This window comes from Sesamum indicum, linkage group LG9 (assembly GCF_000512975.1).
Source record: "Sesamum indicum cultivar Zhongzhi No. 13 linkage group LG9, S_indicum_v1.0, whole genome shotgun sequence".
In the NCBI taxonomy this organism is placed as follows: Eukaryota; Viridiplantae; Streptophyta; class Magnoliopsida; order Lamiales; family Pedaliaceae; genus Sesamum; species Sesamum indicum.
Genome location: NC_026153.1, coordinates 1,893,779 through 1,919,274, shown reverse-complemented (window position 1 = coordinate 1,919,274; position 25,496 = coordinate 1,893,779). Strand labels below are relative to the sequence as shown.

Sequence of the window (25,496 nt, the reverse complement as noted above, 5' to 3'; positions counted from 1 at the left end):
AATTCCTTTTCAATCATACCCAAATGACATTATATATATATATATATATATATATATATATATTATTCATTTTTCTCCTCCATCCCCCTTCCACTTGCCCTCCCGTTTTTGCTTTCCGCTTCTTTCACTGAACCAAACAAACCCTAATTGATCAACTTGAAAGATTTTTTCTTTTTTTAATCTGTAAAATAATTACTTTGAAACTTATTTGTTTGATAAATCATCTATAAAATTCATCTATCTTATAATTTCTCAAGTTGGCCATATCCAAAATTCGAATTTTAATGTTGATGTCCAACTACTATGCTAGAGAAATTGGTTAATCATAAAATAACTATATATTTGTCAATTAATAATTGATGCGTACAATTTAAACAAATTAATATATTACTCCTGCTTAGGTTATATATAATAATTTAAAATTCATAATAAATCAATATTATTTGTCAAGATTGAATAAAATTAATACAAAAATTTAAATATAAATTATGATTAATTAATATTTATTATAATTTTAGTGGGAACAGCAGAAAACTTGTCTGGCCCTGTAATTTTCATAATTGGGACGTACAGCTGAAAGTCAACCTATCAATTTCCTTTCTCATTTTTTATTTTTTGTTTTAAAGAAAAAGAGAATATATTTTATCAAATTATAAATTATCTTATTTTCTCTCAACGAAATAAATCTTATAATTTTGTGCAGTTTGGAGTTTCTTATATTCGAGCAATTTATGATTGAAAGTTATTTAACAATCATGACATGATTCCTTATAATTTAGGGTTAAATACACTTTGTACTCTTAAATTACGCATAAAGTGCATTTGCACCCCTAAACTATAAAACATAATAAAATGGCCCCTCACACTATTTTTTATGATAAAAATGCGCTTATTATTTACACACTCAAAATATTTTTATTACAATCATTCTCCTTAATATAATATGAATTATTATAAATAATAAACACTATCCAAAATTTATAATCTTTATACTGAGTATAGAATTTGTATAAACTTCATAAATTTAGAATTCTTATATTTTTTAAACAACTGGTAAAAAATTTACATTATTTTTGTCTGTATTTATATATATTAAATTTTTTTAAAAAATAAATTATCAATACAAATTTAAAATATTATATTGAACATATATATACTATAAAATATGCAAATCTATTATATAATTAGTATATAATATTCTATATTTTTTTAAGTAATGATATGATATATTTTTATTATGTGGACATGTAATTGAATAATATTTTTTAAGGTATATAACATATTTTTTCTATAATATTATATTCATTATGTATTGACACATATTTGCATGTACTTTTCAACATTATTTATTTATTTTGTAAAATATCTTTGCATATATTGAGCTTATAAATATCTTTTTATGTTTCATAATTTATAAAAAAATTTAAATTATAAATATTATTTTTAAAATAAAATGTGAGTAAAATTTTAAACCACTAAAAATAATTTGAGGAAGATATTTTAATAAAATATATTTTAAGAAATAAAATAAAAAGTATATGGATAACTGAGAAGGGCAATTTTGTCTTATCAATGTCAAATTATTTAATTTGTCATAGGTGTTTTTGTTATCTTTCATACTTTAGATGTGTAAATGAGATAAAATGCATAATTCGGGATACAAAATGTATTTAACCCTATAATTTAATTGGAGTTATTTTCTTTGTTTTTCTTTCTACACGTTAGTTCCACCTATTTGAATAAATGATAAATATAATGAAATATCAATTAAAAAAAAGTATTAGGACCATGCCATTTTATCTGCAAAATGTTGTTAGATAAAGCAGAAAATCCAGAGTTTGATAAAAAAAAAAAAAAAATCAATCTGAGTGAACTGATTTTTTTTCTAATTTTATTACATCTTCTCTTTTGCTTAATATATATATATATATAAAAATTAAAAATATGATAAATTATATTAATGTATTGTAGGGCGAAGTTTAATTACACAAATATTCTCTACTATTCACAAAATTTGCATACATACACTGTTCATAAAGCGTCAATATAATTACCTCGAAAAGTATACTTGTAGAAGTATCTTGTTAAATAAAATTATATTTATAATTATTATTATAATTTTAAAAAAATATATTTATACCTTTTTTTTTTTTATAAATGTAAGTTTTATTAACAAAATAAGATCGTACAATACAACAGTGCTCAACTGGTGGTTTCTCCCTCGACAGGCCAAGGATACGCCATAATCTATATAATGCATATGAACTAACATAACGAGAAATTACATATTTTTTCTTTTATAAAATAAAAGTATTTATATAAGTAGATCTTTATTTAAGAAGAGGCGTTTTAATTTATCTTAAAAATAAATTAAAAATGACGTTACTTTATTGATAATAAGACAAAATCATGATGTCCAACAACAACCAATTAAAACAATGATGCAAGAAATGTGGACAGTATTAATATATTAATTAATATTTAATAAGGAGGGGCCCCTGAGGTACGGTACCGTATTGGCCGTACCATCATTGACTTTCCATTATAATATGTGTGTGATGGTTTGGACATCCAACCACTCCCATTTTCGTGCACAAGAAGATGCCAAAATACTTCGATTAAGTTAATATTTATTTTTGGACTAAGATTATTTAATTGAACCCGTCAATTGTAAGCTTGTAATATTCAAACAAGAATAGATTATAGTTACGTATTTATGTATATAATATAGTATTATATAATTAATTAAAAGTTTGTAGAGTGATGTAATGAGTTGCACTCTTGTCGACTCATATTTTAAATTAAGATTTTATGATTCTATAAATATGGGATTAATGAAAGTTGGGTTTTATCAAATATATAAAAAATACTTATATTGTTTTATACAGACTTATTCTTAAATTTTTATTGGCAAGTTATAGTTTTTAAGACCTAGAAAATTATTAATCGATAAAAGAATCCTAATTTCATAATTACAATTATTGAAACTTGTATAAAACTTTAAATAGTTGTAGCTATCGATATATATAATTTCCGTTGCATATGTTTGAAATATACTAGAAATTAGCTAAAAAATCATTAATTCTAAGTTCTTACATACATTTAAGTTGCGAATAATACATATATATATATATATATATTTTTGCAGGTGAGCTAGCTAAGAAAGACTTTTACTTTGTGAGAGTCATAAATATATGTTTTATATTTCAAAAGTTTATTGCGTGAAAGGTACTTTATTATAATATTAAGATGGAAATGTCCTATACATTTGAAATGTTAAATAAATATATAAAAGTAGTCTCAATCAGTAGTCCATGTGATGGGAAAATCAGCAACAAATGGGCTTCAATACGTCAACAAAAAATACAATGATGTAATAATTTAGTCGTTGAGATTTATGTCTCATACATAAATTCAAGTTTCATCGAATGTATGAATATTTATTATATTTTATTAAATTATTTTTGTTATATTAGTATACTAATTAAATAATTTTATTACTCAATTTATTGATATTATATGAATCGCAATTTTTTGTCTAAAAATAATTAAAACAAAGCAATGTCAACAACAAATAGTTTTCAAATATCAGGTCATCGGAATAAAGGTATAGAATGGAAGATGACATGTTGCACTCCGCCACGATTAATTAATTTATATTAAATATAAAGATTTTATATCCTTTTCTTTTTCCTTTTCCATATTTAAGTTGTTGTTTTTTTCTAATATTTTCCTGATATATATGAGAAAGTCATAATATATTGATTCTTTTGCCTTGGAAAAACAAAGCTGGCATAATATATAATTTGAATTTGTTTTGTTAATATTAACAACCAAGAAATTAACGTCATAATTTGTTTCTAACTATAATCAGCGTGATATATATAAATGGCATATAAGAGGTTATAGACTAAGAGCTTCTTAGTACATCATAGTGTTTTAAGGTTTATTTAGTTGTAACAAGTACTGTACGTAATGATTAAGATTGAAATTTTATGAATAAATATGATATAAAGGGTTTGAATTTCATCAAATTAATATATCGATATTTGTCTTACTTTATTTAAAAATATTGTAATTTATTTATTCTGTTGTTGTTTATAATTATGTTGTTATTGAAAATCTTATAGAGTTATTGGTTAATATCTTAATGTAATGATGCAATCATCTCACGTTAATAGGGATGAAGAAGAAATATGATTAAATATGTATTTGAGTAATATATATTTAGATAGGATTTCTGTAATAGCATTTATGTTTTATGATTTTACGTAGATTTAATAATTTCCTCGCAAAATTCTAGTTTGTTTGATATATGTCTTTTTTACTTTGTCAACCTATAAATACATGGATTAAAGTTTTTATTTTATAATCTTTTTATTATTGAATTGGATATTCTCTCTTAAGGATTTATATTTTAGTCGAATTAATTTAATTGGAAAAGTTTGATATCGAATCTGACCCAGAAATTGGAGATAACTACTCTAATGCCCTTTCTCCACATACTTCTCAGAAATTAACAGTAGTAGTATTTTTTTAGTAATTAGATACAGTGGAATGCAGTATTTGTGTGCATAATTTTTAATATTATTTTATATAAATTTATAATTTGTTTTTTTATATTAAAATTTGATTTGTCTTACAACTTCAAATACAAAATTGTCTAGTAATTTTTTAATGCATTAAGTATCAATACTTATTTTACTCAAATTAAATTAAAAATTGACACTTCATTTGTACAATAATGTTATGTTGATAATAATGACTATATATACATGTAAAATAGATACTAATATGTTATTTCAATTTCAATTAACAATAAACTTAAACAAAATCAAAGTAATTCAAATTTTTAAGTACATGTAATTGCATAGAATTAATCTTTAAGGGTCTGTTTGGTTTAAGTGAGAAAAAATGGGAAGAGAAAGAAGTAGGGAGAAAGAATAATAATTTTTCTTCAAATTGTTTGGTACAATTGGAAGTAGAGTAAATTTCAATAATTCCACTTGTTTGGTACGAGAAAAACAGGATAAAAAAAATAGACTGCTTAGTTGAATCAAATTCAAATAAATTGAAATAGTAAAGAGTTTTTGTTTGTAACCTTTCAACCAGTCCAACGTGTGTTATCTTTTCGGGTGCTAATAATCATCCATTGACCGATACACTTTTGTTAAATCTGGAAATGATTTTTTTTTTATAATAATTAAAAGCTATAAACATCCATCGTATATTCGTATGTTAATATTTATATGGCTAATTAAGGTATAAATTAATTTAAACCATTCATAAATATATACAACAAATCATGTCAGGAGTATTGTACGTATAAATACGTCCGCCATACATAATAATCTGTTGATTAAAAGACACAGCACTGTACGCAGTACACAAAACTTATGAGATCAGACATCGGATACCGTTTTCTAAATTCCGAAATGAATATTAATTACTGCAATAAACTATGTATCTTTTTATTTTCTAAAAAAACAATCTTACATGAACAGAAGAGGACCATATCACATACAGTGGAAAGTCCCATACCCTGAATTTTTTATTGATTTTGATATCGATCAATAAAAACTTCATTTGGATTTAATGAATCAAACTTAAATAAAATCTTTCATTTTATAAGTTCTCATAATCAGAGTCAATTTATTATAAAAGTTAAAATGTGTTTAAATTTATGAAATTACTCAAACTTTACTTGAGTTTAATTTATTAATTAAAGTTAGTTCAAACTTGATTCTAGAGTTAATTAATTAAACCAACCTATATATTACTTTTTAAAAAAAGTTAATTTTAATAATAATATGTTTAACTCAACTTAATTTATTTGCATTAATATATACATATATAATCTATATTTTTGGTATATTTAAGGAAAATTTTATATGTATATATGCATATAGAATAAGAGAAATTTTAGTCGGACTTCAACCATATATATTTGAATCAATTATGACAATAAGTATAATGCTATATTGCTATGATTAATATACAATTTAGATAAAAAGTTAATAATAAATCTAATGATGATTATAATATCAAATACAACATCATTTTTGTAATAAAAAAATCTAGATGATAAGCCAATTTGTACAAAAAAAAAAACATGATTTTTATTAGGGAAATCATGACAAATAGTCCTCGGGTTATCTTGAATTTGTATTTTTGCACAAAAAAGGTAATACAATAGTTGAGTTTATTTTTGGGGATTTTAATAGCATGTGACCTTGAACATAACTTGCAAGTTATGTACGACATGTTTTTTAGGATCAGAAACCTCCTTTTTGCCTTCAAATCTAATTACACGTCGAGGGTACGGATGGATAAGTGGCTCGAACAATTCAATAAAAATTTGCTATGCGTGTCATTTCCAGCATAAATTTTAAAAGTTGCCAAAAAATCCACAAGAAAAACTTAAATTGAACTTAATTTCATCATTTTGTAAATTTATAATACTAATTAATTAATCGACATACTTAAAGAATTAAATCTAATAAGAATAAAATTAAAGTAAGAAACAAATAATTTTTCCTTTTTATTACATGAACAAGTTCGAACCAGATTACAAAATACAGGTTCCCCCAACCATCATCTCGTCGTATTATATTAACAAAAAGAGAAACAGCATATGCAGACCATCTCATGACTCATGGTTGTATAGTCAACCAATCACCACATACAGCGCTGCTACTGTTTATGATATATCTATAACACGTGGACTGGGGTTGAATTATAACCCGGCGGGGTTACCGCCGCCGCAATCTCTTGCCGCTTGCCGCGCTCCGATCGGCTGTTCTCCGCGAACTTCAGGCTCCCATGGTGCAAACCCTTTTCCTTCTCATCCTCATTCCACTCAGCCGAGTAGTAACTCTCTTCCGTGTACTTGCCCTTCTTTGACGGCGGAAGAAACATGCTTCCCCACTGCGGGAAGTGGATAAATGCCACCGGGATAGTACAGGCCACAGCCATGACACCCATATACGTGAGCCCATTTGCGGTGGAGAATCTTGTGGTGGAGAAGAAAACCAGTTGCGTTAACCCGCCGCCGAAGTTTCCTCCGGCGCCGGTGAGGCCGGATATTAGGCCTAACGATCTTCGTGAAACGAATGGTATTACGCCGTAGGTAGCACCGCAGGCGGCTTGGGCTCCTATGGAGAAGAGTATCATGGAAGCGATGGCTGTGGGAAGTGAGTTTGCACGGCCAAGACAGATGCAGAAGACAGCTCCTAAGGTTTGGACAATCCAGAGGATCCACAGCCGGCCCCTCATGCCGAATTTGCGAGCTGCTAGGTCGGAGGTGTATCCGCCAAGAGGGCGGGCGGCGAAGTTGGTCATGCCGAAGGTGGCGGCTACGATTCCGGCAGTGTGGAGTTTCAGATGGAACCTACAGAATTCAGAGAGAGAATTTATCGGGCTGATCTGTTCTTTATTCAATTCTTTAATGCTAGATGATGAAGGGAGTTCAAAAGACTTTCATTAAAAAAAAAAGATTGGTTTGAAATCTCTAAAATCAATCCATCACTTCAAATACAAAAAATGAGGACAAAAGTTGAAAAAGTAGAGTCTGAAATGAGTTTTTTGACTAAGCTTAGTAAGCAATACGAAGACATATGCATGTGAAGTTGAATGTGAAAATTTTTACTTTAAGTTGGATTTGACAGGATCTAAATCAATTATATAGACTTGTATTTGTCGTATAATTAAGATATAATTCATGAAAAATAACGAATTACATGACAATTATATCACACTTATTCTGTAAATAATTTTATTTAACTGAACCTGATTTGGGTTCCAATTTTATCAACCAAACTTATAATTTCCAAATACTCCAAGATAAGTGGAGAGCAGACCTGTCGTAGAAATATTCGGCAATAACGTTGTTTATGCACAGCTGAAGTCCCATGGAATAACCATAGAGGAGGAAAAAGATCCATGTCCTGTAATTTGTGATAGCATACCTGAATATCTACAAACAAGTAATTAAAAACACAGTATACTCAAATTAATTACTTCAGGCAATAAAATATAATCAGTTTCAGTTCATCGATCTAAAATTACCTTGGAGAACTTGTCCTTTGCGACATCACCTCTCTTCTGGAGAGTGCTAAGGTTCCCATCAGGCAAGTCCTGCCCAAGACTCAACACCATCACTCCGATAATAATATGCAGCCATCCAGGGATGAAAAACGCTATCCTCCAGGCAGTGAAAGGGGTGGCACCCGACACCTTGATTACATGATAAAGAAAAGGCATCAGCAGCTGAGTGACACCGCCGCCCATGTCTCCCCACCCTCCGGCGATCCCGTTCACCGTCCCGATAATAGAACTGTTAAACATTATGGTCGTCCAGTACTGGCACGACACGAATGTCGCAAGGGAGAACCCTATCATGAACCTCACCGCAATGTAGCCTTGAGCCGATGACACGAAAGCCACCGAGAAAACAACCGGCGCCGTCAACAGGTTGACGAATGCGCAGCCGTACCGGGGGCCGATGAGGTCGCAGATAACGCCCATGACGAGTCGGGAGAAGATGCTACCTGAGACGGAGGCGACACCGGCGTTGCCGATGTCGGAGCGGGTGAGGTCCAGGTTGTCCCGTATGATGGGGACCAACGGCGCGGCGGCGAAGGTGGAGACGAAGCAAGTGAAGAAGGAGATCCAGGCCAAGTGGAAGGATCGCATGTGGGGCTGAGCGAAGGAGAAAATCTTGAGGGTTTTGGCTCTATGCTCGGAGTCTACTGGCAGATCGAATTTGGTTGCTTGGAGATCATAAGGGACTGTTTGGGGAGCTGTTATTACATGCAAAGAACTTGCGCTAATGTCAGCCATTTCCGACTTCACTCGGAGAAATTAAGGATAGCTAGAAGAAATGGTGGAAGAGGAGGCAATGGTGGTGTGGTCTGGAAAGGGTTGTGATGGTGAGGTATTTATAGCGTGGATGGGAGTACGCGAGGCATGAATTTCTCCGGCCTAACATATGGCTCTCTTTTGGGTTAGTATTTAAATATCAGTTTAATAACTTATATTTGCATATTTTCTATATTATTATTCTTAATCATGATTGTACTAATTATGATGCCATAATTAAGTACTACTGTAATTATAAGTTAAAAAGAAACACTTAACAGAGTATATCGGAACGTCGAAAAGCAAAAAATTAATAGAAATGGATAACTAATTTAAAATAAAAAGAAGTATTAATTATAACTTAATATAACTGATCAACTAACGTGGAATTATGGAGATGTTTGCAAGGACTTAAATCAAGGGAAATCCTAATTTGGATTCAGTTCGATCCATTCAATTATATGACATGTACAATATATTTGTTGTACAACACACTTGTTCTATAATTTATTTGTTCGATCAAATCTGATTAGAATAAAAAAAAATTTATTAAATTAAAATATTTTTAAAATTACGGTTTCAATTATAAAAGAAAGATATTTGAGATACATATTCTATTTATATTTCTTTTAATTTAAATTAAAAAATGTAAATTGCTGAGCGTGTACTTACTGCAGTTTAAAGAATTTGTTAAATCTGCCAAATGTTTTACGATGATGTTTGCAAGAACTTAAATCAAATGCTTTTTAATTAAATCATAGTTTCGATTAATTAGTTAAAAGAAAGATATTTGAACAACTTCTGCTTAATTATACGGTTTTTAAATTAAACTAAAATAAGTCAAAAGATGCAAGTATGTACTAAAAGCGACAATTGTCAAAATTGTGGTACCAAAACAAATTCTACCCTTATTTTATGGAATTAAAAAAATATTTTGCCCCTTTTGTAAAAGCTTAATTTTTTTGTAGACTCTGTACCCCAACCAAGGTATAAAATTGGATAAAATTGATTGGTCTTGAACATTTTTTAATTTTTTTAATATGGGAGGGCCACTTTTTTTTACAATCATTTTTGTTCGTTATCAATATTTAACAAAGATCATTATAACAATTATACGCTAATCAATAATATTAAATAAATTATTAAATTTAACAATCATCTACTATTATTATAATAGAAATAACACCTAATATTTAATAACACAATATCTCACGTATAAAGTAGAGTTCGAACCATAGTTAGACCTCAAAATTGCCAAGAGAGTTAAACCTGATTGACAGGTGAGACACTTTTACTTTATGAACACATACCATTTACAATATATACCACAAGTACGCAGTTGAATTTAACTCAAGAGTTTGGCCTCTTGATATTAAATGGAACTGATTTCAATAATTGATTAAAGTTTGGTAAAACCCAAATTTCCAAAATCAATTTCTAAATGGACAAATTAATTTAATATTGGCTTTCGTACCACGTAATAAATTCGAAACCAGACCAAATATCAAAGTTGTTGCTACAAATTAACCTTATTTATCCAAGTACCAAACTCAACTTTGAATATCAAAGTTGTTGCTACAAATTAACCTTATTTATCCAAGTACCAAACTCAACTTTGATTTGGCAATGCACATAAATTAACTATATTTTTTGGTAACAAATTACAATATTAAGCTGTGAATTTGAGTCCTATGAATATGGATATATATCTATTTGGATAGTATATATATATATATATATATATATATTTGTCGTTTCTAAACGTATTTGATTTAATTCAACTGATTACATGATAAATATTATTAATTACATAAAATTCCTTAACTAAACTATATGCTAAAATATATTTAACAATATATATAATTGGGTTGAAACAGAAAATTAAAGCTCATCCAATAAGAAATTCCTCCAACTCTGACGAAGTTTCCTCACACTTTCATGAGAGTTGACTTCAGGATTTCGATGCCAACGCATCCACCGTCAAATGGCAATTCAACGGTTGAAGTTGCTTTTCCTTATATATATATACACACACATAATACATACTAGTGTAAACTCCGTGTATGTACGGTCAATTTATTTGAATAATGGGCTTTTTAATTAGTTTTTATAATTGACATGTTTATGTGTAACTCTTCTTTTTTTAACCAAAATAACAATATTAAAAAAAAATCAAAACTATTCTCTAATCAAAATACGTACAGTAAAACGGCATTGATTTTATTTTAATTGATTATATGCATCGTGTGAAAGTTAATTATCATTAGAAATGTAATTATATTAATACCTTGTGAGACAGTTATTAATGAAAATTTTGGTTGATTAAATCTTGTACGTCGCCAAAGATAGAACTTTCTGGCATGCATGCTCACTCTTCACTATTAAAACTATTGTACGTAGCTTAATTAGTCTGTATACCTAAAAAATAAATTTTGAAATTATCATCTAATATTTTGTCGTTGATTTTATTCTATTGTTATAGTTCTGTACTTTGTAATAAAATAAATATATGTTAGAAAAATATCATATATATATATATATATATATGTGTGTGTGTGTGTGTGTGTGTGTGTGTGTGTGTGTTAGCAATAACTGAATTAATAGAATGTTTAGTCAAAGTTGTATATCATAGTGGTGTACCCACTTCAATAACATAATATGAAAGACAGGACATAAACCGTACAGCCACGACTTCGTGAAGATGACTTCTCATTATCGTGAGGTCTGACTTTTGCATATGTTGTCCAGCTTAATTAATTAATGTTCATCGATCATTTATTCATATGGTCTGAAAACAGTTGTGGCGATCTGATCAACTCATGTAAACAATTGATAAGTCAATTGATAAAGCCTGAGATAAGGTATCAATATTCAACAAACTAAACTACTATTGATAACTCAACTGCCATTCATAAAAATAACTAGTTGAGCACCAAACATGGCAACATTTGCGGTCGGGTCGACTCACCATATTAATTCATAAAATCCTCGATTATTTGTAAATAGATTCGAATATCCATTCTAAATGCTATACATGTAACTATTATTTGATCACCACATCTTCCTACTTAAATTGACGATAAAAAAACTGAATATTAATGTGTAATTGTGTATCGGTCAATTTAAGATGAATGGATTAGATCGCGCGAAAGGGTATTTAGCAAAGGCCCCCTTTCTTGATCATTAGTTGCACTGAATTTATATATATATATATATATATATATATATATATATATTGCAATTGGAGTTTAAATATTGCAAGTTGAGTGTAATAATGACATGACATCTATTGCTCGATAGCCTTTCACATGGCATCCGTACTTATTAGTAAGGCTAATATAATCTAATCCTGTTGGTGAGCTGAACATGCAATGTCCAAGTTCTTACCCGTACCTCCTTAATTATCATATATTTTCAACTGCTAAATCATGGAGTGTTAATAATGTCATGTAATCCTAATCAGCTTCACATGCATATTAATGTCTAAGTTTCCATGTCTCCTGTACTACATTGAACACAAACAACTTAGCAAGAAGTTGAGATTTGAGTCATGATGTTGCTGTATATACTCTGATACTGCTTGTAATAATAAAAATAACAAATAACAACAATAGAAATCATTTCTATTATTGTCATTGCAATAGTAGCAGTTCTTGCAGAAATAATCGGTGTATCTCCATGCGATAAACTAATTCAGGGAAGAAATTATTATGTGCATTGCCAATAAAAACATCTAAAGACGAAAACCATTTCACGTTATCAGTGAGATCTGCATTGTGCTGACGTAACATGATTTACTTTTTCTGTTGTATTTAAGTCTGGTGCATATAAAATATTCCTGGAATTTTTAGTAATTAATAAGCAAGTCAATCCGAACGCAGTTTCTGCGTGCAGTCACTTGCTGTGGTTAAATGGACTACTACAACGGCGAGTACGCCGGTTTTAATGCCAACCCATGTTTGATGCAAGAATCAACGCTAACATATTTATATATAGAGAGAGAGAGACATGTATGTGGTGCAGGTGGAGTTCCAATATCATGTTACATATCCACTTGACTTTAAAGAAAACATATATCCAAAGAAGCAGGATAAGTATCATGCCAGCACATTTCTTATATTGAACTGTAAGTCAGCCGTATACGTCTGCTCATGTGCTGCTGTGATAGCCTCTCAAATGAGTTCCGTACTTATGACGTATTTTCTACTGCTAGTTCTTGAAGGATAATATTGTTTACAAACACACACACATACACATGCATGAGAAGTTCAGCTTTTGCTTCTTTGACTTGCATGAATTTCTGCTAGCTGTCAGCTGATATGTCACATTACAGTATATGCAGCCGGCGTGTCTTAAATGAAAATTCATAAAGAAGAGAAATCTGAGTGTAGGCTAAAATCAAAATGACCATAGGAAATTTGTATCTCAAAGATTTGCTAGAGCATGGAAAGAATTTCCTGTATATGATCATCAGCGAAATATACAATAATGAATTCACGTCCGTAATGAGAGATCAGTTCTCTTATTAGTGGATAAAGGCAAATTGCAAAACTTACTTGAATCAAAAACGAAGCCACAACCACAAGCACCAGATCATAAGAAAAGACTAGTTCTAGTAGCTGAGTTTCCCACTACCACCACATGTATTACAGGAGCGAGCAGATGAGCACTTTGTGCAGTAGCTCCACTTCTTTGGAAGGCTGTGAACGTAGGGAAGTGCATATGATTACTATAAGAAGGTAGAAACAGAATGTAGAGGGAAATTTGAGAACCTACCCTGCAGTGTATCTCGTTGCCATATTCTTTGCCGTCAATCTTGCTTTTTCAGCGCTTTCGTCAGACAATCTCTTAAGCACAAATCCTTCACCATTGCATTCGGAGCAAACACCTGAACCTCCACAGTCCTCGCAAATCTTTGTAGGGGCCTGTCTATTGCAAGAATCACCATCATTAAATAACATCGTAGTGTTGCAGGAGTAAAGCCAAACAGATAAAGATCCTAAGTTTTTTGGGCGTAGCACCCAGTTTTTGGTCTCATTCATTTCTGCTTCACGCTTGAACATGTTGCAAACTTTTTGTTTTTTAGGATTGCTTCTACTCTCTTTTCCCCTTGGACTTTATTTTACACAGGAAATGAGGGAAAAGAGTACGAGGAAAAGATTTTACATCCTGTGGTTTCAGAAAAAACAGGAAAACATGAGATTAGCTTATCAAATGTGGAATCTTAAGATGGGAAAAAGTTGCTACTACAGAAACTATTTTCTGCTGGTTTTTTTTTTCCTATTTCCTGTGGAACTTAGAGGCACATCAATAAACCAGACAAATCTAAAACAACACTCCTCAACTAAAGAATAACTAACAATTACTACATTAGTATAATCCAATACCTCTCAGCATCACAGCTAGGGTTACCAAAAGTTGCAAATATACAATTTTATTTTCTTATAGTACATTGCTAGGTTACTGTGTTTTACATTCAATTTCAGTTAATATGTGAAGACTTATTAAAAGTTGTTGCACATTACCTCAGTTACTTCGGAACTTTTAGTTCTTCTAGCAAGGAATGAAGCAGCAGCTCCAACAATAGTAGCAGCAACTGCAACAGAAGCTGCTGTTTCTGGTAGTGCAGACAGCATCTTTATTGTTTCTCTACCTCGTATATTTGCATTAGTCACTGGTTGAGAACTGAAATTCTGCAGGACTCTGGATTTGGAGTTTCCAGCTGCTATGCAGTAAACAAGTAAGAAATGAGATCTGATTTATTCTCGTTATACCACTGTATAGTTACCCACTAAGAATGACATTTTATTCAATAATAGAACATGGTTTCAGGCATTCACATGAAGGTGGTGAGATAGGTTAAACAACAAGCAGAATGTTTATAATGAGATACAAGTAAAAGGAAGCATATTCTTGAATATATGCAAAACAAAATTATTTCACAGTTCAAAGTCACATTTGGCACAATTAAAAACTTGTACACATAAAAAATGATAAAAGAATCTTGGTGATTCTTCAATGTTCTCTACCGTTTGGCACTACAAAGCTATAATGTGAAAATTTGGAATAAGTGGTACTCAGAAACAAGGCAACGATAAAAGGGAACATCTTGTTCATTTGAATGAGAAAGTACACGAAAAGAAAAAGGGTAGTAAGATTGGAGCAATCTCAAGAGTTTAATTCAGAGAATCCTCTACAAATTAAACACTGCAAAGTTTTCTTAAGGACACCTTGGCCAACCAATGCACATGAAGTACAAACCAGCTCTCTTTCCTTAGCTTGGCCCGTCTGCAATTGTTCATTTTCACAAGCATATCCAGAAACCTTCTCTACTTAGTGTGTAAGATATTAGCCACCTAGTGGATTACAGTTAACAGCAATCATCACCAAGTACTGTTATATTTGGAATATTTCGATTCAATAGCCATGTTCCCTATGCAATTAAATGGTCCAAAAAGTATACACGCAGTCCCTGTTGGGTTTTCATATTCCTACAATCTGGTAGAGATAAATCACTTTACAGGAATTGATAGAAAGATCAAGAGTACAAGTCTAGGTGTTACTTATATTCGCCCATCAAGGAGGACCTTAATCACCAAAAGCGAAAAGTAGTTCTAATAACTCAAGAACACATTTCCTAAGATACAGAGACCATATGTTGCACAATAAGAAATTGTGAAGCATAGTTTTTTGTTTATTCTCATAAACAGAATATCTTTTCTCATCCAGATTTTGTCTGTGCAACTTATATATGGAAACGGGACTCACATATTTACAAAGACCTTTTAGTTTGTGATACAAGAATCTAAATTATAGGACAAAAGTTACGTTGACAGGTAGTTACATGTTTGCTGAAGCCAGGAATTCAACATGTTTCTGAAAGCCTAGAATCTTAAATTCCATCAATACAAGCCAAAGGCTTTGGAACTAGCCCTCTCCTTAAGGTATTAACTTTCGACCAAACAACTTCATTGAAATTCTATTGATATCTATGACCCAAAGTAGGCCGAACACTACACCACAGACCGCAGCCAAAATAAGTTGTTGTTTGCAGTCGTGGTCAATTATATATATATGGAGAATATCCTAAAAACAAGATTACCTCACCACATCTAGCTGAAAAATACTTTATTTCATGATGATTCTCAAACTTCGTCCTGCAATCCAAGTTTTTTATATTCCTATTAAAGCAAGTTGGCACCCTCCAAAAACTTCAAAGTTCCTAACCACTTTAGTTACATTAAAACTCAGCACCCATCTCTGTGTCAGGAACTCAATGCACTAAAATGAAAGATAATTAACACCAATCTTAATGACTCAACTCCAAACCACCAAATCATAAGATTAAATCAAAAACCAACCCCCTTTAACATACACACCAGCCCGATGATGGACACACCTTAATGAACATTAATCATGGAGAACTATTCCTTCAATCAGCATGGCTCATCCCATATCAACTAACAAAACAAAGGGCCCACAGAAATCAAAGCATTAAAAGGAAAGGAGAGAACTTCATGGAAGCGAACCCTCAAATTGCAACTCACTCACCCCCCCGCAACAGTCCCAATTACTATCAGAACAAACTCTTCTCCGTAATTAACACGGTTCCAAGAAACTGAGCAAGAATTTACTCTGTCCATAACCATTTGCTCACAAGTAACAACTGGCCGTCGTAGTTTCTTTAAGTTCAATGAAACCGAGCCATAATAACAAATTGATTTCACACTTATGACTACACGGAACAAAAGAGAAAACCCATCAAGAAAACACATCAGCCTCTTTAATATCCATAAATGATTACAGCTTTCTTTATACTACACTTCTTCTCATTAACTACTTTGCCCGATTTCTTACTGAGTAAACCAAGAACCCATCAAATTATTATAACAACAAACGTAAAAGATTTAATCTTTGCGTTAATTTTCAACCACTAAAACTACCATACCAATCAACAGCGTTACTGGATATCAGTAAGAGGTAATGAGCGTTACCCAATATGGAATATACATACATATTTATATATATATATGCATTAGGGGGGTGTGAAGGCGAAAAATAGAGAGAAATTCTTAGGTCACAACGTACTGTAATTGAAAGAAGCCACCGGTAGAGTTGGAGTCTGCAACCTCAACGCCATTTCATTTATGAGACAGAAAATAGACAACATAATTTCCTGGGGTTTATATGCAATTGAAAGCTACTGTGGCAGGATATTAATGTTTCTTTGCCAATATGCCCCTACTGGTTCTGACATTATTAAATGATACCCTAATTTCTTTGCAAATATTCGAAATTCATGTTGTAAATGTGACAGATTCACAAGAGTAATTTAATTTTAAAAAATATATATATATAAAATCTTAACAGTGACTATTGAAATTTTGATCGGATTTTTGCAAATGAAAAGCTGTAAAACAAGATTTGTATAACAATTTTGGAATGTAAAAAAGTTATTTTAGGATTTTGTTTGACTAGCTTGGGAATTTAAATGAGGGGTTTAATTAGGTCCAAGTCCAACCGACTATATGGTTATGCATTAAATTCCATTTATATATCTCAATAAATATCATCAGATCATAATATGTGTAATTAGAGCCACTCCTTTTCCCAAAACTATCCCAATTTTATCAATTTTTTCTTCCAAGAATTTTAAGAGAAAATATACAAAAATATTTCCATTACTCCAAATAATAGAACCCAATATTTTACTTTTTAATCCTCCTTAATTTTTGGATAAAATTCAAGGTCATGCGAATAGTTTCGTATAAAAAACTTGTCAAGTTTCGTTGGACACAATATCTTGTTGTAAAAATTGAGAGGAACGTGTGTACAAATGACAAAATTAAATGCTTGTAATTAGAAAAATTGTTGGTTGAACTGAATGTAATCGTATCGAAATTAATCACATAATATTTATTATGTAATTGATGAAATTAAATTGGAGTAAAAATTTTGGGAATTAAAAATAAAGGCATTGAGTAGGGAGGTATAGACTATAGAATATAGATGGAATAGAAGTAGAAGCAATGTGGGTGAAGTGCTAAAAATAAGGTGGCTGGTCCCCCTCCCCTGTTAGTGTTTCCTGGAAATCCACGAACATCACCAATTGTCGTAAATGCTCTTCTTTTTTCAATTTATTTATTAATTGTACCCATGCAAATAATATTTTGACTTTACTGCTTTGACAGAAGCTCACGAGCATCCTCACCTTCACACCAATTCCACCCTTAATTTCTCCTTTCCATTCAAACCAAATCTATCTTTTTATATGTACATACAATTGTATTATTTTGTATATACTCTTCCCAATGTATGTACAAGTACAAGTATGTATATGAATACGAATGAAAATACAAATATGTTGCTTGGTCTATCTTATTTCTCAATTAGATATTAAACGTTCATCCCAACTGATCAGCATTATAAGCTAATACACCCACATAAAGGGACAAACTCTAACGGTTGGCGTATATATACTCATACGTGACAGTGCTGGTGAAAAATCAGCGTATCCAAATAGCTCTGCCGTAGCTGGCGTTCACGGGCTTATTAAAGTAACTCTATTCATCTGTTTTCTCCAGCATAAAACCCCCTCCAATCCCCCCACAACGCTTCGCTCACAACACTCAACAAACTCAAACTATGCCTACATCTATTCTATACATTACATTCATTCATCTCATCCTCCTCTTCTCCCCTATGCACGAAGCAATGGCCAGGCATTACCCAATCCTGCCCAGTGCCCCCTCCACAGCTCTGCCGAAAACCGCAGATTATGTCACCATAAAACCATTTTTCAATCACAAGCAACGGGTTTTTCATCGAAGGGAAGTCAAGAACTGCATGCCCAAAGGGTCCCGCCGGTCATCAGCCCCCAGCCGATACGTCAACTATCATGCACTTGGCTCATTGAGGTGTTTCTCAGGCAGACACAGTCCTCCGAGTATGCCTTAATTAGCCAGGTGGCTAATTTCCAGGTTATGCGTTTTGTACATGGTTGATGTGTTCGTCCAAGGCCAAGGGCAGTTTTGGAGAAGGGATGAAGTTGGCAAGAATTGGCAGTATTGGGAGAGTTGTTCTTGTGTGTTCCTATGGTTTTCATCTGGAAAACTATATATATACATATAGCAATGTGAGTATCTGTCTTGAGTTTGAGTACTTGATAACAAGAGGGATCAAATCCTCATTTGATCAAGCTAAGAAGCATTCTTTTTCCCCAGTGAGGGCTATGTATTTGTTTAGAGACTTTTGTATAATTGGGTAGGCAAAATTTTTCTCGGTTGAGCAATTAAGTACGTATGTCGTACCAAAGTTATTTTGCATATGTTTTGTCAACAAGCATGAAAGTGGCGTCCCCCGGTCTCATATTATAGTTATTGATGGGAGATTCTGAGGGGGTCGTGGAGCTGGTTCAACAGCCTCCAACCTATAGATAATATCACTCTCCTACAGCGTGGTTAGTAAGCGTGACTGTATCAAGTCTGGATATTTTGGAATCCAATAAGAATATAGCTCTCGTCTTCTCATCATATTATCATTATGAGTTGTGAATCGTTCAAACACAACAAAAATCATCTTAGATACAAAATTATTACACTTAGTAATAAAATGTAGTGTTCTTCAATATGAGAATTAAAACATATGAATTTAAGCTGGGAGGGCATGCACTGGCAGTCAATTTAACACGAGAAGCGGTGTACAAGTAAGAATAGTTGCCGCTGTATTTACTATCAAGAATCCCTCTCCATAAAGAAACAAACTAGACAGTTGTGGGAAAATAAATTGGGAACACGTGCATTGTGCCTTTCCTTTTGAAATTTCAAACCGGAGCTCCTATTAATTAAGTATTCATTCTCGGGAGAAATTTGTACCTGTCCTTACCATCAAACCTCCACAAGCTTTAACCATCGTTTTTTTATGCAGGGTTAAAATGTAAAATGGTTGCGACCAAAATCTTGTTCTCATATTATAATTCCCCGTCTCCCAAGGTAACAGGCTTAACCAAGTTAAATCCTCACTAGACTTGTGCACTAACATGTACTCTTTCATTGAGAAAAATAAGATAATATACAAATAGTCCCACTGCAGGTATACCGAGCATAGCTTCTAAAAAACCTGATCATTATTCATTAGCCCAAATTGCCATATGAACATATATGAATCATGCCACATTAGCATTATATAGATCCCGGTGACTCTGAATTGATCCACATCAGCTGGTACTTCCACATTCGATCCATATAAGAAAACCCTTTTCACACATCACACAAAATAAACACGGACAGAACTATCAGGTAAAGAATGCTGGAATATGGTGACATTTCAGTCAGTAAATTAAACAGCATTTCAGTTCTAAATATAGTCAAACAGGCACCTAGAATAGTTGACATTTGGGAGGCAAAAGAAAGTATAAGTCGACTGAGCAGCCCCACAAATCCCGGAAGCCAAAAGTAAAAACGAGTTGTTGAGAGAAATATAAGCAACGGGTCATCAACCAATTCTGGAGACTGCTTGTGCATAAACGGATAGTGCACAGTAATATCCAGAACTCCTGGCAACATCTAACTATACAGATCATCTTCATCAGCTCCACCAGCAGAGGTTGCAAATGGGTCGGATCCAGATTGCCCGGCTGCTGGTTCAGTGAAACGAAATTCAGTTCCAAATCCCCGCGACTGTTGCAAGGTCTGGGCAAATGCCTGGTACTTCCGTATGTCAGCATCACTCACACTTCTACGAGCATATTTCATGGACTCCTCGAAATGTGCAGGCTTGATTTCTGAAACTTCATCCTCGAGGTCCTCATCCATGGAATCAGGATTCTCCCTTCTTCTCCTCTCTCTTTCAATGTCCTGAGATAAGAACTACTGTCAATAACCTCTCTTCCATAATCTCAGAACCCAATTTTTTATCAAACTCAAACATGGAGATGCTATAGCCAACAGATGATGTAACAGAATAAAAGCAGTACTACTTAGAGATCACGATAAAATAAATGCTTCATTGACTCCTGGAATAAGGGCACTCTAATAACCCAAATACCATAAGAGGCTGCCAAAAACTCATCTTTGCAAAATAGCTTAGTGCTTGGGTTTTAAGGAGACAATGATCAACAGGTCTAATCAATTATGAAGGAAATTCAAGAAAGCAGTTAAGGTTCGTTATAGATCTAGAAAAACCAGTTTTGGAATCACCAGACATGAATAGAGTGGATTTAAGAGCGTAAAAGAATCACATTTGAAAAGTCAATTTTTTAAGCTTATCCAAGAGATCTTTTTCTAGTTTTCCTATCAAACAACTGCAAAAATCACATTATAAAAACATGCAGGCATCTTTAGATAATAAAGATTCCATAATTTTTCCCCACCGACAACAAACTATATTGGTGGTCAGTAATGTTGTAGGCCATGTAGTTGTTTTGTTAGAAATAAGATATCAAAAATCCACAGAAGTAAAGGGTTAGCAACAAAAGAAGGGGGTAACGACATACTTTCTCAATGGTCTCTCTTATGGCATATTTGCAAGCCCTCTGACATATTTCCGTTATATCAGCTCCACTGAATCCCTGAGTATACTTAGCAAGGGCTCGCAGATCAACATCTTTGGAAAGTGGTGATTTTCGAAGGCAGGCTTTGAAGATCTGATGGCGTGAGTCCTCATCTGGCAGAGGGATATATATTAACTGATCAAGACGACCTGGACGTAGAAGTGCTGGATCGATAATGTCAGGTCTGTTTGTAGCTCCAATTATGAAAACAGTCTTTTTAGCATTCATGCCATCCATTTCAGTGAGAAGTTGATTAAGCACCCGGTCAGCTGCACCACCAGCATCTCCAACACTGCTTCCTCTCTGCAACAATTCAAGAAGCATTTCTTGTAAGTCATTCATGTGTATAAATCACAGGATGCAGGTTGTCCAACACGGTTATCGTTCTTTGTATTTTGTTTGTTTTTTAGTATGCTATGCTCCAAGCAATTTAGCACAGATGATATTGATTTTCCACTTAGTGCTAAAAATTAAAGATAGAAAGTCTGCCATACATAAAGGTTATTATATATAATTAGCTTATATCAGGAAATAACCTGAGTAGCAATAGAGTCAAGCTCGTCAAAGAAGAGGACACATGGAGCAGACTGTCTAGCCTTGTCAAATATTTCACGAACATTAGCTTCACTCTCTCCAAACCACATTGTGAGCAGTTCAGGTCCTTTAACACTGATGAAATTGGCTTGGCATTCATTTGCAATTGCCTTGGCCAGTAAAGTCTTCCCACATCCAGGAGGACCATAGAAAAGAACACCCTTTGAAGGTGACATACCAAATTTCTCGAATTTCTCTGGATGTTCCACGGGATATTGAACAGTCTACAACATAACCAAGAGGTTAGTAGTAATCAACTATAGTAAATATAGTACATCAATGATGAATAATGTAGATTAAATACCCCCTTAATAACAAATTACCTCCTGAAGCTCCCTCTTGACATTTTCAAGCCCTCCAATATCTTCCCAGGAGACATTCGGCACTTCAACAACCTTTTCATCAATTATAGAAATATAATTAACATATTCTCCCAGTAAGATGAATTTCACACGACTAAACATCAATGTACAGTATTCCAGCCAGAAGTTCACTTACTGTCTCCCGTAAAGCAGAAGGATTGCTTGTTCCAAGAGCAGTATGGAAGTGCTCATTTGTAACAGCCATGGAGTTTAGTATCTCAGCATCAATTGTATCATCTTCTAAATCAATAACATCCATTTTCTCTCTGATGCACTGCAGCGCAGCTTCTGTGCAGAGAGCAGCAAGGTCAGCACCAACATAACCATGGGTATCTTTTGCTATTCTTTCTAAATCTACCTGCAATATCAAAATATTGTTTCTGGTGAAATTGAATTGGATTCAGAATAAAAGACAAGAATAAGTGAAAATTATCAACAAAGATGTAAAGGCCTTACATCATCAGAAAGTTTCATGTTCTTGGTATGAATCCGAAGAACTTCAAGGCGTCCAACTTCATCAGGAACACCAATGTCTATCTCCCTGTCAAACCTGCCAAACCTTCTAAGAGCTGGGTCAATGCTGTTTGGACGATTAGTTGCTCCCATAACAATGACATGGGCACGGGACTTCAACCCATCCATGAGAGTCAACAGCTGAGAAACAATCCTCCTCTCAACTTCACCATGTGTCTTCTCTCTCTTAGGTGCTATTGAATCAATTTCATCAATAAAAATAATAGATGGGGCATTCTTCTCAGCCTCCTCAAAAGCCTTCCTCAGATTGCTCTCACTCTCTCCAGCCAATTTGGACATAATTTCCGGCCCATTAATCAAAAAGAAGAAAGCACCAGTTTCATTAGCAACAGCTCTAGCAATCAAGGTCTTTCCAGAACCTGGTGGTCCATAAAGCAAAATTCCCTTTGGTGGTTTCACACCAATAGATTTGAAAAGCTGAGGGTGTCTCAGAGGCAACTCCACCAATTCACGGATTTGAGCCATCTGCTTTCTAACACCACCTACATCATCATAGCCAACCTCATCCAGCCTATCCTCATCCTCTCTTCTCACAGGCTCCCCTTCACAGAAGATCTCAGTATCCGGGGCAACAACACAATATTCCCCTGGGTCAGTCTCAATGACTTTAAATTCCACACTTCTCATTCCCCCTCTCACAAGAAAATGATCCCCTTTCCTCACTGGGCGATATGCTTCCAGAAAGTAAGCTGTACAGACAATATGAATGAAGCCAATTTTAATATTTACTTCATTTGAACTATCATAAAGTAACCAAGTTTTAAACAGGCTAAACAAATTTAAGGGCTTACGTTTCAGGTACGCATCAAAAAGATCCCCAGTAAGACCTTCTATTGTATCATCCAAGGGCAATATGTGGACACGCTTTCCATATTTCACATCTGGACACTGGTGCACAGATACAACGTCCCCAAGGCGAACCCTCAAATTAGTCCTGACAACCTTGTTCATCCTAATCTTTGGTTCTTCACAGGTATCATCAGCAAGCGCAATGCAAACTGTATCCTTTCTTTTCTTCCCCTGGAAATCACCAAACAGCAGAATACTCAAAATTTCAGTGAACCAAAATGAACCAAATGTTGACCAAATATGTAAATCTCAGAACAAAAACTCTTATCTTTTCCCAATATGGGTTGCTAGATCACTAAAATAATCACACACACGGTCAGGCATTCATAACCCCATATGATAGTGAAACCTGCCAAACCATAGGGTCTCAGAGCAATTGCTAAGAATGAAACTGTAGTCCAATTGCCAAGGGCAAACAACAAACAGTAGCAACTCCGTCTCATGCATTGCCATGCTGACCATGTATCATGATCAATTCTTGTTCAAAACACAACCTTAGCGACAATAATCACCATCACTACTCTCTTGAGTTTTCTAGGAAGACCACGTTCAGGATTCAGTAATAGCATTCATGACAAGCTTACATCATTCGGAAAGTTCACGAGCAAATTATATACCCTAAGATAAGACAAAGCTTCTCCATCAAAGCCATATTTTATTACTCGTCACCTTCATTCAAGCTACAGCACAATCAAGCCTAAGCATTACAAAATTTAAAATTTGGACACAACCATTCAGTGTTTATCCATAGATCAATAATTCATAAAACTAATTTAGCGAGTCAATGTACACCTGGCCTTCCAACTTTTTCCGATAATCCCTATTATTGAAGTGTTAATGCCCCAGTCGTAAGCAATCCAATAACTATACACCGAATAACCAAACATCAATATTTTTTCACCACTTAAAGTGCTTCACAAACCAAGAAGAGAAAAACCCTAACCCCACTCCCAGTTTTAAGAAAAAAAAATTGAATGAAAATCAAAAGGCGACTCTCTAAAATAATATTACCTTAATCAAGATAGTGTCTCCACGGAAAAGCTGGAGCTTCTCCATGGTAGCAGGGTGGAGGGAAACAACGGAATTATCGTCGTTGACCGCCTCATCCACAATCAGGCGATTTGCAGCCTTCTTCCTCTCCAAGATTGCCGTCGAAAAGTCCTTCTTGCCACTTTTCCTGTTCAGAACGACAAGAAAACAGCATCAGACGCCCGGCGACTACTTCATCGAAAATTGGGCAAGAAAGAAACGAAAAGACGCGATTCATCGAAGGAAAGTCGAACACAGTCATGTTCCACTTACGAATCAGACGACTCAGCTTGATGACTCATTGTTGTCGGCGATCTGAGATCGGATGATTAGAGAATAAACTGATGTTTCTTGGAGTGGACGAAGAAACGGGTAGTGAGATTGATGAAGAATGTGGAAGATGGAGAGGGTTTGTTGTATCTATATGCGACAATAATGTGTATTTATCGATTTTACCACCGTAACTACTCCACTTTACTTACTGGTCATAACACCAATGATTTAATTTCATTTTAGTCCCTAACTTTTGCATTTAACTTCAAATTGGTTCCTTTTTTCTTATTTATATTAAATTAATCCCTCTACTGAGATTTCAGCATATTTTTCAATCATTATCAATTACTAATAATAAAACCAAAATTGCCACTATTGATTTATAATTTTATTTGAAAATGTTAATAACATTCAATTATCTCCAATTATTTTGTTTTATTTCAAAA

The 25,496-nt window shown here is 33.3% G+C and overlaps 3 protein-coding genes across 4 annotated transcripts; all 3 read right to left on the bottom strand.

The window, feature by feature from the left end:
• On the bottom strand, positions 6,512-8,926 carry LOC105170816 (high affinity nitrate transporter 2.3). Its single transcript, XM_011091737.2, has 3 exons — positions 8,068-8,926; positions 7,860-7,975; positions 6,512-7,390 (listed from the first exon to the last, which is right to left on the bottom strand). Exons 1-3 carry the CDS (start codon positions 8,839-8,841, stop codon positions 6,712-6,714), a joined length of 1,569 nt encoding a protein of 522 aa, XP_011090039.1. The 5' UTR covers positions 8,842-8,926; the 3' UTR covers positions 6,512-6,711.
• LOC105170267 lies at positions 13,264-17,103 on the bottom strand. 2 transcript variants are annotated; one of them, XM_011090944.2, is made up of 4 exons: positions 16,948-17,103; positions 14,385-14,581; positions 13,636-13,784; positions 13,264-13,559 (listed from the first exon to the last, which is right to left on the bottom strand). In XM_011090944.2, the coding sequence occupies exons 1-4, from the start codon at positions 17,027-17,029 to the stop codon at positions 13,472-13,474; spliced, it is 516 nt and encodes a 171-aa protein (XP_011089246.2). In that variant the 5' UTR covers positions 17,030-17,103; the 3' UTR covers positions 13,264-13,471. The 2 variants fall into 2 exon arrangements, with proteins under 2 accessions (XP_011089246.2, XP_020552297.1); XM_020696638.1 differs by having other exon boundaries at positions 14,385-14,584; positions 16,948-17,014.
• On the bottom strand, positions 20,129-25,208 carry LOC105170266 (cell division cycle protein 48 homolog). The gene is made up of 9 exons (XM_011090943.2): positions 25,051-25,208; positions 24,760-24,925; positions 23,691-23,919; positions 22,822-23,588; positions 22,502-22,723; positions 22,327-22,398; positions 21,946-22,227; positions 21,353-21,712; positions 20,129-20,714 (listed from the first exon to the last, which is right to left on the bottom strand). Exons 1-9 carry the CDS (start codon positions 25,077-25,079, stop codon positions 20,424-20,426), a joined length of 2,418 nt encoding a protein of 805 aa, XP_011089245.1. The 5' UTR covers positions 25,080-25,208; the 3' UTR covers positions 20,129-20,423.